Below are 14,600 nucleotides of genomic sequence, written 5' to 3'. Positions count from 1 at the left end.
AACACTAAAAATATACTGTAAAATAATTAAGAATTATATGAAGATGTTAAAATATATATACATTAAAATTTATTTTCCTAGTTAGACCCAGCCTTTACACCGAGCCCCACATGCGCCGAATCCAACGCAAACGGGGGACAGGGTGGGGGCAATGTGGTGCATGAGATCACATATGACAAGCAACAATGCCCAAGGGGATGGAGACAAAGTGAAGATTTTACTAGTATGTTAATATTTGACCTCATATGGTGGGAATTTGGTGTTTAATCATGCTCCTCTAGGTTGGGCATCTTCCAACATTTGCTTAGCTCATTTTCAAATGCCCCACCAATCCCCACCCTGTCCCCGGATTTGGGGGGGGAGGGGGCGGTGGGGGTTTACTTTAACTAGTGCATTAGCTACAAGAAAGACATCATAGAGCAGATGAGTTTTTCTAATGATAATTAGAAAAACATAGCCGTCACGTCGTAAACACATTGTTGGATTGTGTTACGGTCACCAAAATGTTCGGTCATCGTTCTCGGATTCCCATACAAATTCACTGACTTTAAAGAGAAAATTTAGGTAAATTTCTTTAGTTAGCTCTCTTGACAGCAGTAAGAAAATTAAAGCTTCAATCAAGTTAGAAAAATGATATTTTACTTGTATTTAGAGAACTAACTAAACAAACCAAGTAAATAGTTCATTTAAAGTCAGTACATTTATACGGAAATCCAAGAACAATGTTCGAACTTCTTGGTTACCGTAACACAATCCAACACAATTTATACCACGTGACGGCTAGCGCCGAATAGGTGAATTTTTTAGTGGCTTAGAAATATAACGTCACTTAAAACATTTATCTAAGAATTGTTGGACGGTATTTATATATTTGTTCAATTGATGATAGGTTGTCTACGTTGTTTCCTGGCGGTAATCCCGCTCATATACTAACGTTTACAACAAGATAAGCTATCCGGTTTGATCATATATCCTCTCTTTCTCTATCTCTCTGTGAAGTCTTTACGGTTAATTATTTTTGCTAATATTGGGCCAAACTTATTTTCTGGTCTACCAAGGAACCGGTAATTTATCCATGTAGGAGAGAGGATCGGAAGATTTTCGTAGCAACATCTATGGAACTTTTTCACATTCTCGTCAAGAATCACTACAAAAAATACCTTAGAAATTAAAATGATATACAGCGAGACATAAATTAAAAACAAATTGTTTCGAATGAGATATTTAAGCTGATATTTTCAAGTGTCGTGATGCCCGCAGGTGTATCCATAAGGAGCCTAGCATTTCAATTTTCTTTTTTTGCTCATAAACTAGTTGGGTTCCGATAAATACTAATTTCAGTTTCCTTCTGTACATGAGTGTTACTCAGTGAACGTTATTATCGAAGATTATCTTACTTGTTAATTGCTTAATTTTCAATATTTTCACTTCTATTCAAGCACTTAAAAATCAATTTTTCCTGACGCTTTACTGCGTCGCGAAGTTCTTGTAAGCGCCAGCAGTAGACAACGGGGTTGATAGAGGCAGTGATCGTAATTATAGTAAAGGATAATTCCCCAAGCTGGACGACAAAACCATGAAAGCCTATAACTATAAATAAGATGCAAAATATCAAGTAAGGAATAGAAAACCCAAGGTAGATTACTGTCACAATGAAAAATGAAAAAGAAGATTTTTTCCCTGTTTTTATCTGTTCATTTGTCAGTCTGTTGGCGTGTTGCATTGCTCTCTCGAGATCTTGGATCTGAGATCGATGTTTTTCAGTAATTTTGTAGATCTTCCAGTAGCAAACTAGGATTATAATCAAAGATATCGTGCATCCTGTACTAAGCAATATGGTAAAAATGATTAGCTCGTTAAGAATTCGAGGAATCAAGACAATCAAGAATACTGGCCAGAATCCAGTAAACAACACCAGAACGCGTGGTACTGTAATAATTTCTTCGTAATAATGTAAAGCAAGGAATCGATCTATGCTTATTGCTGTCAGGGTCGAAACAGAAACTCCTGATAAAACAACGATTGATAAAATAGTTAAAATAGTGGCATTGCATGTTGCTGTCCAGTTCTTGTAATGCTTAGCTATGCCATAAGCAACAAGACATGGTTGAGAAACGAGCCCAGTAAGAAGATCGGAAAAGGCAAGACAACCAAGCAAGGCGAACGAAGGCTTATGCAGCTGAGCATTCTTCCAGATGGCCAGAATCAAGATGAAGTTTTCAACGACAGCAAAGAGTGAAGTGGGGAAGTTAAGGACAGCTAATAAAATATTGATGACTCGTTCTGTTGTGTCTTGATGTTCGATTCCAAGAAACAGCCCAAAACATTTCTTCTCAGACACCAACTCAGTGCGGTTCATTTTGCGTGGCCGCGGAACTAATATCGATCGTACGTTTTAAGTTTTTAGACTTTTGTATGCACAAATGGAAGCGGAAGCTATGATAATTATTCATTAAAGTAATGCTGATCCGAGGGGAGTTCTTTGATCGTGATTGGCTAATTAGTGCCGCCTTTTAGAAAGCTCGATTAGTTGTCTTTAGTTAATTAGTTGATTAGGCTGCAAGCATTCCCAAAGAGAGTCAAATTAAGACAAAAACATGGAATAATTGTCTAACTATTATCATGAAGGAATACAAATTTAGATAAGAAAGAAAACTCGCCAAAAATCAATTATGGTAGTGGTAGTCACCATCATGCAAACGTCCTATTAAAGATTTTAGAGGATTAGAGGATAAAAATCCGAGCCTCCTCCCCACCCCGTCTTTTACTCCTCCCACGCCCCAAAAATATTTGACTGTTCACAACCGCTGGCCATCTTGACTGACAGACCAAAACAAAATGGCGACTTTTGAAGTACATGTACTATTAGTGCGTAACAAATTTGCTTATTTATGTTCATAAATCCACTCTAAAGGAAACAGAAAAGCTTTCTAGAACGAACAGAAACGCTTTAGAAGTTTCAAGGCTTGCTTTTTTCATAGCTGAGCTTGGTCTTTTGGTATAACAGCAGTCAGAGATTTCGAAATGTCATCTGGAAAAGATGGCGAAAAGAAAAGTACAGATAGTGTCTCTAAAACACCTAGTCTGCCCCTGAGTGCAAGAGGTAAATGTATCCTAAGAAGTGAATAGTTTGTAATATGTATTACTGAGACCTTTTATAGATCCCAAAAAGAGAAGTATTATATTTACTGTGCGAGTGTAATGGGCTTCGCTTGGATGTGGTTGCACACGTGTTTTTTATATGATTCGCCCATGAACGAGACAGAATATTGATAAAGAAAGAAGGCCAAGCAATTTGGCTGTTTCATCTATTAAACTTAGACGAAGCTTGCACAAGTTTCCCCAGCTGTTTAAGTGCATGCATTTTCAAAGTTTTGTCATCCCCACCCCTCCCTCCTGCATCAAGATTTCCTCTTCCTAAATCTCGCTTTTTAAAAGTGGTCCCAAAGGTAAAACCAATCAAAATATGGATTATCTGTTAAATTTGTAGAACTTTTGCTAAATATGATTTTTGGGGAAAATTTTTAAATTATAGACATCTATATTTCTTTTTTTCATTTTTTTAGCATTATTGTCCAGACAGTTAGGGACAGGTTCTTGGTATGTATGTGATAACAACATTGAAAATAGAAACACTACTGTAGTTATGAGGGGGAGGTCGGGATAACCTTGGAAGGAAAACCTAGAAAAAATGAAAGGAAGGAAGGAAAGAAGGGAGAGGAACAAAAAAGATGTAATGTCTAATACTCCTTTTCACAGTTCCATTCAGTGACCTCCGAGGCTGGAGTTACCGCACATGATAAACTGTAGTTTTTCTATGAGCGGAAACTCCAGCCCCGGTTGGGAACTATTGTTCGTGGTCACTGAATGGAACTGTAAAAACTTTGGAGTATTGCAGCTATTTTGTACAAAATAGTGGATATTACTGGAGCAGAAAACATATTGGAAACAAAAGCAAATACCTCTATGCATCTTCGTTTAGTTCATGCCTGAGTGAAATTGACAACTAAATAGTCAATAACTAAATACTTTTAAGCGCTACATGGCTAGTAATTTTTTCAAGGATATACACGTGTATGGGGTGTACTTTAAAGAAAGAAAAAAAAAAAAACTGTTCTAGTAGTCATTTAAATAATTAATTAAATGTAAGATTACGGATAAAACGTGTAGAATTTTTAAAAAGACATGACGTTTCAGCTATAACTAGTGATAGCCTTCATCAGAAAATATATCATCAAATAATATTTAAGTATTACCAAACTCGGCTCCATGCAAAATCAGCGATTTGTCTTTGCCTTCAACATTACAGCAAATAACTGATTACACACTGACAAATTATGGTGTCTTGCTTATGCAGACATAACAAATTATTGTTTATCATTTATATTATAATTTGGTCAACTAGTTTTGTTTTGTTGATTGGTATCTAGTCCAGGAAGACTACCATCCCTTCGTCCAGCAAGAGATCTTAGTCTGGGTGCTACTCCGAAACTCACTTTAGGAGGGAAAACAAAAGTAGGTAGTTTTTTTTATCAGCAATTTAACAAATAGACATCAGTTTTTTATGTGTCTGTCCTCTTATTGATGATAAATTGAGTCATCACATTATCAAAGTAATGTGGATCCATGAGGCGTGGAGAGAGCAATAAAATTAGAAGGGGTTTTTTGATTACAGTCAAAGTCTGTATATGGTTATTTCATTTTTTTTGTAAAGTAGATGACATCACAGACTCTGTTAAAAATTCGTAAAAATACAATACTTCAGTCCCATTGGAATATCAAGAAAAGACTTGAACCAGTGATTATTAGACCCTTAATGATTACTTTAGTAAAGTTTCTGTTGAATTAAATTCCTAACAATTTTTGTACTACATGTACTTCCCTTTAAAATTATTTTGTTTTATTTAGAGAACTTTCACACCTACAATACCTGCCAGAAGAATAAAGGAAGAGTAAGTGATTTTTAAGTATTCATTATCATTGTAAGGGATATTTCCACCTATATTTTTACAAGGAAAGAACATATCTCCAGCAAGAATGGGGTTAAAGTTTTAAACAGAGCTTGAGGGAGGAGAGGGTGGGGAGAAAACTTGTTGGTTCCTTGTAAAACTCCCAAGAGAAAGAGGACAACTGTGCAATCCCCTTCTGTAATCAGGTGTCAATAGTTTGTGGTACTGAAATTAATGTAATCTATTCCATATCTAGACCGAAAGATGGACTTTCAAAAGATATGCCATCTGTAAGTACAGCAAAGAAATCATTGGTGACTTTAAGCTTTAAGCTTAATTGAGTTTTGCAATTAAGATACAGCTTTTTCAATGTTTGACCCATTCTTAAGATGTCATTGGTAAACTTAGTAACTCTATTGTGCAAATTTTATTTTTAGTCTTCTAAGGACAGAAAAAATAGGCGCCATGAAGGAGAAGGACGTGGGCGTGGCAGAGGAAGGGGTAGGGGAAGAGGAGAAATCGTAGCATCTCAGTCAGTCTTCTCTATGGGTCCTGCAGAAAAACCTAAAACAGGTACTAGTAGTTTTTGTCAGATGGCTACAAATTATGGTAGTAATATTGAATAAAAAGTTTAATGATGGTGGTGGTGATGATGATGATGATGGTGATTTTTTATGGCAAACTTGCAAAAGGCAGGTGTAATTTTGTATTTAGTGAGTGACAAAAAATTTAACTAGCTAAGTTTTGCCAGTATGACCACAGTCCAGAAATTGAAGGACTGAAAAGCTTCTAAGGACCCACATCAAGTAGAGCTTGTTTTTCACGGTGTCTGATCACTAGGGACTTTGAAATTTTTGCTGACGAGAACAAAACTTACTAGCAAGGTTTAGCTAGTGGGGTTTAAACAAGTTAATTTCTTATTATTATATAGTTATTTATTTATTTTTTTGCCCTGTGGTATGATGATAATGAGAATGGTAAAATGTTTGAGGATACATTCTTTAAAATTTTGAAAGAAAAAAAAACAAAACATTATTATATGAACATTATTATGAAGTTAGAATAATTTCCTTGTACAAATTTGTGCAAAGTTTTTGTCGGTCTATGGCCTACTGAGATCTACTGAACTTATTAATTGGTTGATATATGTAACTGTATGGTATGCATTGTCTGTATTATTAGGTCAGACAACACCATCACTTGGTTTTGTAGGAGGAGGAGGAAGGGAAGATAAAACAGCAACAAAAACATCAATTAAAAAAGAAAATAAGTAAGTACGAATGCTCAAGGACCTGGTGGCTCGTGCAACCAAGTGTGAATAGAAGAGGTTTCGGAGGGGGGTGGGAGGGGGGGGAACTGATGCTTTGTGACAGTACAGCCAAGTTTGATAGCAGGGGCTGTGGTCTTTATGGGTTGGCTAGCCCTGCTGAAAGGGAAGATCTGATTCCTTTATGCGCAAACAATACCCCACTTCCGAGATATGCTTCGCTTGTCACGCACAAAGGTTTCAGTATGAGGCTATGTGCTAAATTAAATTTATTCTTAACGCTTGTCATGAATGACTGAGCATTTAGCACGTAACCTCATACTGAAACCTTTGTGCATGACAAGCAAAGCATATCTCGGAAGTGGGGTAATATTGTGCAGAGAGGAGGTGAGATGAGACATTAAGTTTTGGGAGAAAAACATTGGGAAGAAAGTTTGCACCATTGATTATGTACTGAAGCACCTAGGGACTACAGAGCAGTTGGTGAGGGAGGGGGGGATTGCCAATGACAAAGATTTACCACCCCCCCCTCCTTCCCACAATCTGTTTCACCCTGTGGTAAAGCATTGCCCTAAGATATCCAATGTGGCAGCTTGGAATGCTAGGTCAGGGCCAAATCCTTACAGCCCCTTACAAGTCTGATAACAAACATGTTTGTACACATTATAGTTGATTGATAGGTTTTTAAGATAATTTTCCTTTTATTTCTAGGGATATTGAATATGATGAAGAAGAATCCAAGAAAATATTGAAGATGTTACAAACAGAGGTAATAGGCTAGGCCTCAAGAAACCCCGATGGCTGGAAATATGTGCCTAGTAATGGGCATGAGTTTTTCAAAAACTTTTCTCTAACTCTCAAAGAAAATGACGAATGTGTAAATAGAACTTTTTGATACTTTTCATCTCATTTCTTTTTAACTTTTTTTTCTAATTACATTAACCCCAAGAAAGAAAGCTCTCTTTTTTTTTTTTTTTTTTTTTTTGCATGCAGAAAAAACATTGAACAAATAACCATATTTCAAAGAGTGAATCTCGTTATCTGTGCTGTAAATGATGATTAAATCTATTTTATTTATACATGGTAGGCTTTAGAGCTATATTTTTATGGCACCATGTATCAATCATACACACTTTACTACATTTGAATACTCTAGACACACAACTCCTGTGTTGATTTTTACAGACAAATGAAACTAATTCCAACCATTGTTCCAATTTATATTTAGATGTCTTATAACTAAATGGGATTCCCACTATTCTGTGATGGAGAAACAGTAATAATAGAAATAAGTGAACCTTTAGTATATTAAGATCAGTTTGGAGTTTTAACTGCAGTCATAATTTCATTGACTTTAGGATGATGGTATTGAAGATGAATGCAGTGAATATGGAATGGCACCAGTCTCTATACCTCTCTCAAACTATTTACTGAAGATAAAAGAAACAGAAGACAAAAAAGATATAATCAAAGGTACAAAAATCTCTGCAATCTTTTCGAGTATTAACGAGATTGTTGTTTGGCATCACTTGTGAGTAGAGTACTTTGTCAGGTACTGCCTTTGATTTGAGGATCTAATTCCTTGATTACAGACTGACGGGGGGGGGGGGGGGGGGGGAGTATGTGCTGCCATATGGTTTTCAGCAATTCTACCCTGGAACAGGGTATATAAAATCGTGCTCGCTCTGGGACAGAGTATATGAAATCACGCTCTCTCTTCTCTGGAACAGGGTATCCATTTTTGCAATACCGGAACAGGGTATGATTTTCGGCGATCTTGCTTTGGATCAGGGTATGAATTTCAGCGATTTTACTCTGGAACAGGGTAAGGGTTCAGTGGGCTCAGAAGCACATCCCTACCCTAAACGGGCAAGAGTACCCCCCCCCCCCCCCCCCCCCGGAAGACTGACTCAATGTTACAACTTCAACTAGCATTCAAAATGCTTTGAAATTCCATGGACCTTCACTGCATCATTGAGAAACTAGTGACATAAATTTACTCCTGGGTTCTCAAGGAATAGATGCCTTTGCTGGAACACTTGCATTTTCTTTGCAAAATCAAGCCGGTTAACCCTGAGCAAAACTGGATTATTGAAATGTGGTCTGGAAGGAGAACATATTTAAGGCCCAAGTGGATTAATTTTTCTTGCAGATAGTTAGACCCTAATTGAGAAATATTTGATTAATTTTATTATAATTATTATTAAATATTATACATGTAAATATTATAATTAGATGAACCAATGGATGTAGATGAAGATGAATCAACAGTGAAACCCAGAATGAAACCCAAACCAGTCAAAAATATTCCAATCAAGGCTGAGCAAAAAGAACCAACATGTTCATTATTGTTTAGTAATGTATCAGAGGTAATGATTGTCATTATTACAGTACCATTAGGCAGGGCTGTCAATCCCCCGAGATATTCAAACCTGGAGAATTGATAGGGAAGGGACATGACGTCACAGCGGAAAAAAGCATGGGAAAAGACATCATTTGCTTGTAACATTTGATGTGATTGGTTTATTTCTGACCAATCAGATTATCGCTTATATTACAATGGCCTGCTTGCAAGAACAGTTTATGAGGAATGTTTTGATTTTGTTAGTGATGCAATAAAATAATTGAAATTTTATTGTTGGAAAGTCAAGTCTCACAAGAAATGGTCAGCTTTGGAGATTATCTGGGAGATTTGAGACTCTAATCTGGAGACCGGGAGATATGGTCCAAAATCTGGAGACTCCCGGTTTATCCAGGAGAGTTGACAGCCCTGCATTAGGTGAAGTACTGTGCCATTGCTGCCTAGGCTTTCCTATTGAAGTATTTATTAAGAGTAAATGGTTTGAACCCAGGTGTTGAAGTTTGGTGTGAAATGTGATCGTCCAGGGGAGTGTAGTCTTGAGAAAAAGACTGTTGTTGGTGGTGACTGATGTTTCGACAACCTGAGTGGAAGTCATCTTCAGAGTGCAGTGAGAAAATGAGAGTAATGCAGAAGTGTTTATTATCATGATTATTATGCAGCTGGTTTTAATCCTCGTCAGGGGGCAACATTGCTGCCTTGTCTTTCTTATTGAAGTATATATTATTATGAATATTACGCAGCTAACAAATTAATAATAAACAATGGCAATAGGCCATTTCACGGATCCCGTTACTCAACCTCAGCCTCGTCAGCCTGTAATTATTCTTTACAATTTGACTACAGTCCGCAGTAATGAAAGGAATTTACACATCAACGAACAATTGAAACACTAAAAAATAGGTGGTAGTGAAATTTCTAAAGTATATATTACACGCTGATGAGGCTGAGGTTGAGCCGCAGGATCTGTAAAATGGTCTATTGAGCAAAATATATAACAATAAATCTAACCCAAGCTCTAAACCTAACCATTGCTAAATGAGCAATAATTTGTACTGAATGCTTCCTGCTGCTATTACTCATTATTTTGTCACCATCACCAGTTTGAATTATATTATTTATAACTATCATTTGTATTGATTGTGTTTATTAATTTTGATTCAGCTTGAAGAGGAAAAGATCCTTTTTCTACAGTTCCCAGATAAGTTGCCCATTAAACCTTTGAAAAAGGATGCTGGAAATGAAAATGACCAAGCAAAAGAAAAGGTACTGCATTACTGTACTCCATTTTATATATCCATTCACTAGCCACAAATAATAGTTCCAAGCCAAGGGACTTGGCCTAGAACTATTATTAATTTTGTGGTCACTGAATGGAACTCTAAAATGGAGTTTTAAACGTAACTATTGAATTAGGAATGCGAGAATAAAATATTATTTTTTCTTATTTTTAGCGCTGCATGGGGGGAAAAAATATTCTAATCCCCCCACTTCAAAAGTGCTCTTTTGTTCCTGTGAGTGGATAATGCAGTCTAGGTCTTACTAACATGGCAGCCAATAGGAAAATTTTTGCCTCCTTGCTTTGAAACTGATAATCTTCCTTGTGCAGTCTCCCCTCCACTTTTGAGAAAGGGATAACATGGGAAGATCAGGGACCTGAGACTAGAGAGGATAATTCAAGCACGAAAATAAGGAAAAGTTTTCCAGGCGGCAGGAACAAAGTTTCATAAAAAGAAAAGAATAGATCCCTTTGAAAGAAAACAGTTTTAGTGGCTTTGCCTAGCCTCCCACAGTAATCGGATTGACTGGGGCACTCTCTTTCATTGACTTTAGCTGTCTTCCACAGGAAGCCCAGAGGCATTTTCTGGTTCTTGAAGCCTATTAATGTGTTTATTCTTTCTCTTTTACTTGAAGACCAATACAGATAACTCAAATTTAACCTTGAAAGATGTATCAGAAGGATACATTGGAAAACTGCAAGTTCTGAAATCAGGGAGAACAAGGCTGGTGCTTGGTGACGTAAGCCTTGAAGTTGCTATGGGAACGTCCTGCTCTTTTCTGCAAGTAAGAGCTCTTATACGTATTATATTAATGGTCCTTTTATACGAGGATAGCATTTAATCAATAGCCGGTGGCTAACAAACGAGTGACTTTCTCGTACTATAATGGAACTGGAATTTAAAAGTTGATTTTTGCGGAGGGATGATAATGCAGGGGAACTGGGAGAAAAACCCTCGAAGCACAGGAGAGAACCAACAAGCATCTCTACTCACTTGTATCTGATATATGATATATGACATATCCGGGAATCGAACCCGAGTCGCATTGGCAGTGCACAACCTATATAGCGGTTTAGTAAAAATACACAGGTGATTATTGAAAATCTCGCGCGCTGATTGGTCGAGAAACTCACACTATCACACGATTATCTCCTCTGTCGTTGTTACCGGAAAAAATGTCTTCTTTTTTTTCCTTCTTTTATTTGAAAGAATCACTTGTGTATTTATACTAAAACAATTATTTGCCTCGACCTCAGTGAATATCGGAGATTATTTACCTCGCCGCTCTAAGACTCGCGTCTCGGTAAATATTCCCCGATATTCACTTCGCCTTCAGCGAATAATTATTAAATATAAACAGACACGCCATCCAGGCTACGTCATCGCCTGATGAAAACTAGCAGTTTTGGTAGTCGAAAAGTCGCGGTCCTCCTTCACATGACTTTCAATCGCTAAACAAATGAATAAGGTTCATTGAAAACTTGTACGTATGCTTCCTCGAAATTCTAGCTGTCATTGTAAAGCTTTAGATTGGCATTCGTACTCGAAAAACGTTGACTAGTACAAGAATTAACAGTGTGCCAAGCAGAAATATTTTTGCACAAATTTGCGTGAACTTTTGTAGGTTCTTATATATTTTTATTTGACTGATGGAGGCCAAAGGAAAAAAAACGAGGCGTATAGTGTTGATCAATTGGCGCCCACCTGACACTTGCTTTCCACGCAGTTCGTTTTGGCACAGTTTGCTCATCTCAATCATATTACGTCAACGTTTTTTTTCGAACTTGTTGTAGTGTTCGCATGGAATTATATTGCAACTAAAATGTTTATGTAAGTTATTTATTTGCGCAATACAACATTGGGACAAAAATAGTAATAGCAGGAATCATTTTTTAACCCTGTTTTTATCGACAATAAGATCTTTAAAAGTTTACTCCATCTTGAACCCTGCAAGCGTCTTTTTTTACTTCCTTGACGTCATCGTTATCTTTGATAACGGAAATGACGTAAAACATGTTTTGAGATAGATCGTGTACCAGTTCTTGTAAAAAAGCACAAAAAGAGGGGGCGAACAATCAGAATTCATGTTTTTAAATTCGGTAGGTACGCCTCAACGAGATTTTTTGGCTCGTTTCAAAAATAAACAAAAAACAAAATCTATTTTGAGAATTGATTGGCGCATTGTTAGCATAATATAGGCGATGTTTATCGACACTGCACCCAGATATCCTTATAATATACGTGCGACGCCAGACTGATGATGTAATGTAACGACAACTACAGCTAGAGCTCTCGGCTTACTGTGAAAGTTTTAAAGCTTCGTAACGTGACATCGGAGAGACCAAAACTTCAATAGGCCGCTTGCATAATGCCGTCATTTTACTACCACTACCAAAATGCTTCGCGAATTTTCTTTCTTATTCAAATTTGTATTTCCTCGTGGGAATAGCGTTAAAGCCGATTTAGACGGTACGATTTTCGGCTACAACTATCGTATACAACACGCTCGCACCATCCTACAACTCGAGTCGCAGCGTGTAAATCAAGCCTACAACTCGACTACGACAGACGCGAGCGTGCTGTATACGATAGTTGTAGGCGAAAATCGTACTGTCTAAACCGGCCTTTACAGTTAACTGACATTCGGCCGAAAAATCAGTAGTCAACTGACAATATTGGGGGTATCCTCATTGGCACCCTCTTTAACACCACCAAAATAGAGGGTTAACTGGAACAATCAATCGGGTTTTTTTTCACGATGTGCATGACAAGATTTTATTTCTCAAAGGAGAAAACTCTATAGTTATTTTGCCTCGTATTATAACATGGCTGCATGCCATGAAACCCCTTTGTGCAACAAAGAAATGTCTCCCTTTTCGAGGGCCAGCCAATGATACCCCCATCCCGAAAATAGCCGCCGCCTGTTTCAAATTGTTTGACTGAAAGTCGATTACCTATTGTTCAAGGAATTTGGCCCAGTATTATTTTCGGTTTTCTTTTGTCTGATGGTATCAAATCCTAAACATAGGTTGTTTTATTTCAGGAACTCGTTTCTGTTCACACGGATGAAAATCGATCCGACATGACTGTACTGGGGCAAGTCAAGCACCGAATCATTTGCACACCAGATTTCGAAAAACTGTTGGTCGCTTAGAAAAATATATCAAATTATTTATACAAAATCCCTTGTCTACAATATGTATATCATTGCTATTTTGAAATTATTTAAAATCTTTAATTAGCAATGCTGTCCTATTATGCATTTTTGGGAGAGTTTTAAAGGAAGGTAGCGGGCACGAAGTAACGAGGTTTGGTCGTGTTTGTGCAGTCTCCATTATACAGCGAGGGCACTCTAACCATGAAAACTTTGTGCTTTTTTACTCCTTTTTTTAACATGCATCCCTTGAGTGAATCATTTAGAAATAAGCGGTCTTTTGATCACATAGCATATTTGAGTTCAATCCTACTTTTTTAGAGGGTTTGAAGCAGTAAAAACCTCAGAAAATAAAAATCTGAATAAAGTCTAGTGTTCATGGTTCGAGTGTCTTCACTGTAAGAGCCTTTTGGCACTGAGCACTTCCTCGTCTGATGTCAAAATGTGTAGCTTTATTGGCTAAACCTGTGACTTCCAAGTCGTTCATAGCAAACGTACTCGTCTAAATGCGACTCGACGTAAGAATAAACAAGAATCGAATAACTCAAAGTAATACATGGTAATACAGGCCGAACAAAACCATGCCGCTTGTCGCGCGACATTGTTGCCCGTATTACCAAACCAAGCTGCACGATTTTGTTGCATCTTTAGACTGCACAAAGCCTCTTTCCCCAAAAATAAACAGTGCAGTTAAGTAAAGTTGTATGCAGATGTTAATTGGCTCGCCTCTCCGCCTACCCCACCCATTTTAATGTCAAGATATGCAAGCCGCATAGCTGAGCTGTAATGTGATTGTTTACTTCAGAAATAGAATACGGAGATAATTGACTTATAAATAGCATCTGTGTATACGCTTCCAAGGTTAGAGCCGTCACGACTATGAATTCCTTAAAGCAAAATGTGCATGCAGCTTATTCTAAAATTGTAAGAAAGAAAGGCAATTGGCCATCAGTAAACTCCTGACTAAACCAAAGTTATATTCAGTGTACTTAACTTGTCTCGGTAGTAGTTTCTGCAAGGCTTTGAAGTTTAGCTTAAACTTTTAATTCATATTTTTAGCTTCCGAAGTTAGATAGCGGCTTGGGCGTAGCTTTGTCCCACCTTAACTATACCATTTGCAAGGGTTATTACACTGCCACTATATATATTTTACTTTAACGAGCGCAGCGCGCGTAATGGCTTCTAGAACGTGGACCATTTTGACTTCAGATTTTAGAAGTTGGTGACAGAATATCCAAAATACCAGACGGCTCCCCATTGAGCATTTAGGGCACCATCGACTACAGGTCAATGGGCGACTGTTTCTTAGTTTAAATTAAACTTCTGATCATACCAAACCTGAATTCGAATTTAACGCGCACTCCATTAGTTTCACAGTTTCGACACCAACAACTTAAACAATTTTAACTGAAAACTTTTCTCCCGCGGATCGGTGTTAAATTCCCTGCCCTGTCCCGGGGGTCTGGGTTTCAATTGACTAGGACATTAAGCTGTACCCATAAATTTCACGGGTTAATAATAATCTATTTGGTAACAAGGACGCATTGTCCGCTGGCGCTCCTTTTAGATTCCTCTCTCCAGGGGTTCTATT

General features: G+C 37.4%; 2 protein-coding genes across 2 annotated transcripts; one reads left to right on the top strand and one right to left on the bottom strand.

The window, feature by feature from the left end:
• Positions 1–1,408: 1,408 nt before the first annotated feature.
• Positions 1,409–2,359, bottom strand: LOC116296754 (melanocyte-stimulating hormone receptor-like). The gene has a single exon (XM_031704826.1). It carries the CDS (start codon positions 2,357–2,359, stop codon positions 1,409–1,411), a length of 951 nt encoding a protein of 316 aa, XP_031560686.1.
• Positions 2,360–2,843: 484 nt separating this feature from the next.
• Positions 2,844–13,982, top strand: LOC116296750 (DNA-directed RNA polymerase III subunit RPC4). The gene is made up of 13 exons (XM_031704819.2): positions 2,844–3,103; positions 3,567–3,600; positions 4,431–4,515; positions 4,909–4,952; positions 5,206–5,239; positions 5,387–5,522; positions 6,132–6,219; positions 6,928–6,985; positions 7,575–7,689; positions 8,452–8,585; positions 9,740–9,841; positions 10,490–10,639; positions 12,899–13,982. The coding sequence occupies exons 1-13, from the start codon at positions 3,025–3,027 to the stop codon at positions 13,007–13,009; spliced, it is 1,170 nt and encodes a 389-aa protein (XP_031560679.1). The 5' UTR covers positions 2,844–3,024; the 3' UTR covers positions 13,010–13,982.
• Positions 13,983–14,600: the final 618 nt, after the last annotated feature.

Source organism: Actinia tenebrosa, unplaced genomic scaffold (genome assembly GCF_029948245.1).
Source record: "Actinia tenebrosa isolate PJP-AT-01 unplaced genomic scaffold, QUT_ActTen_1.0 PGA_scaffold7__59_contigs__length_16204524, whole genome shotgun sequence".
NCBI lineage: Eukaryota > Metazoa > Cnidaria > Anthozoa > Actiniaria > Actiniidae > Actinia > Actinia tenebrosa.
Note: the sequence above shows the minus strand (reverse complement) of the source record. Positions and strands in the feature narration are given on the sequence as shown.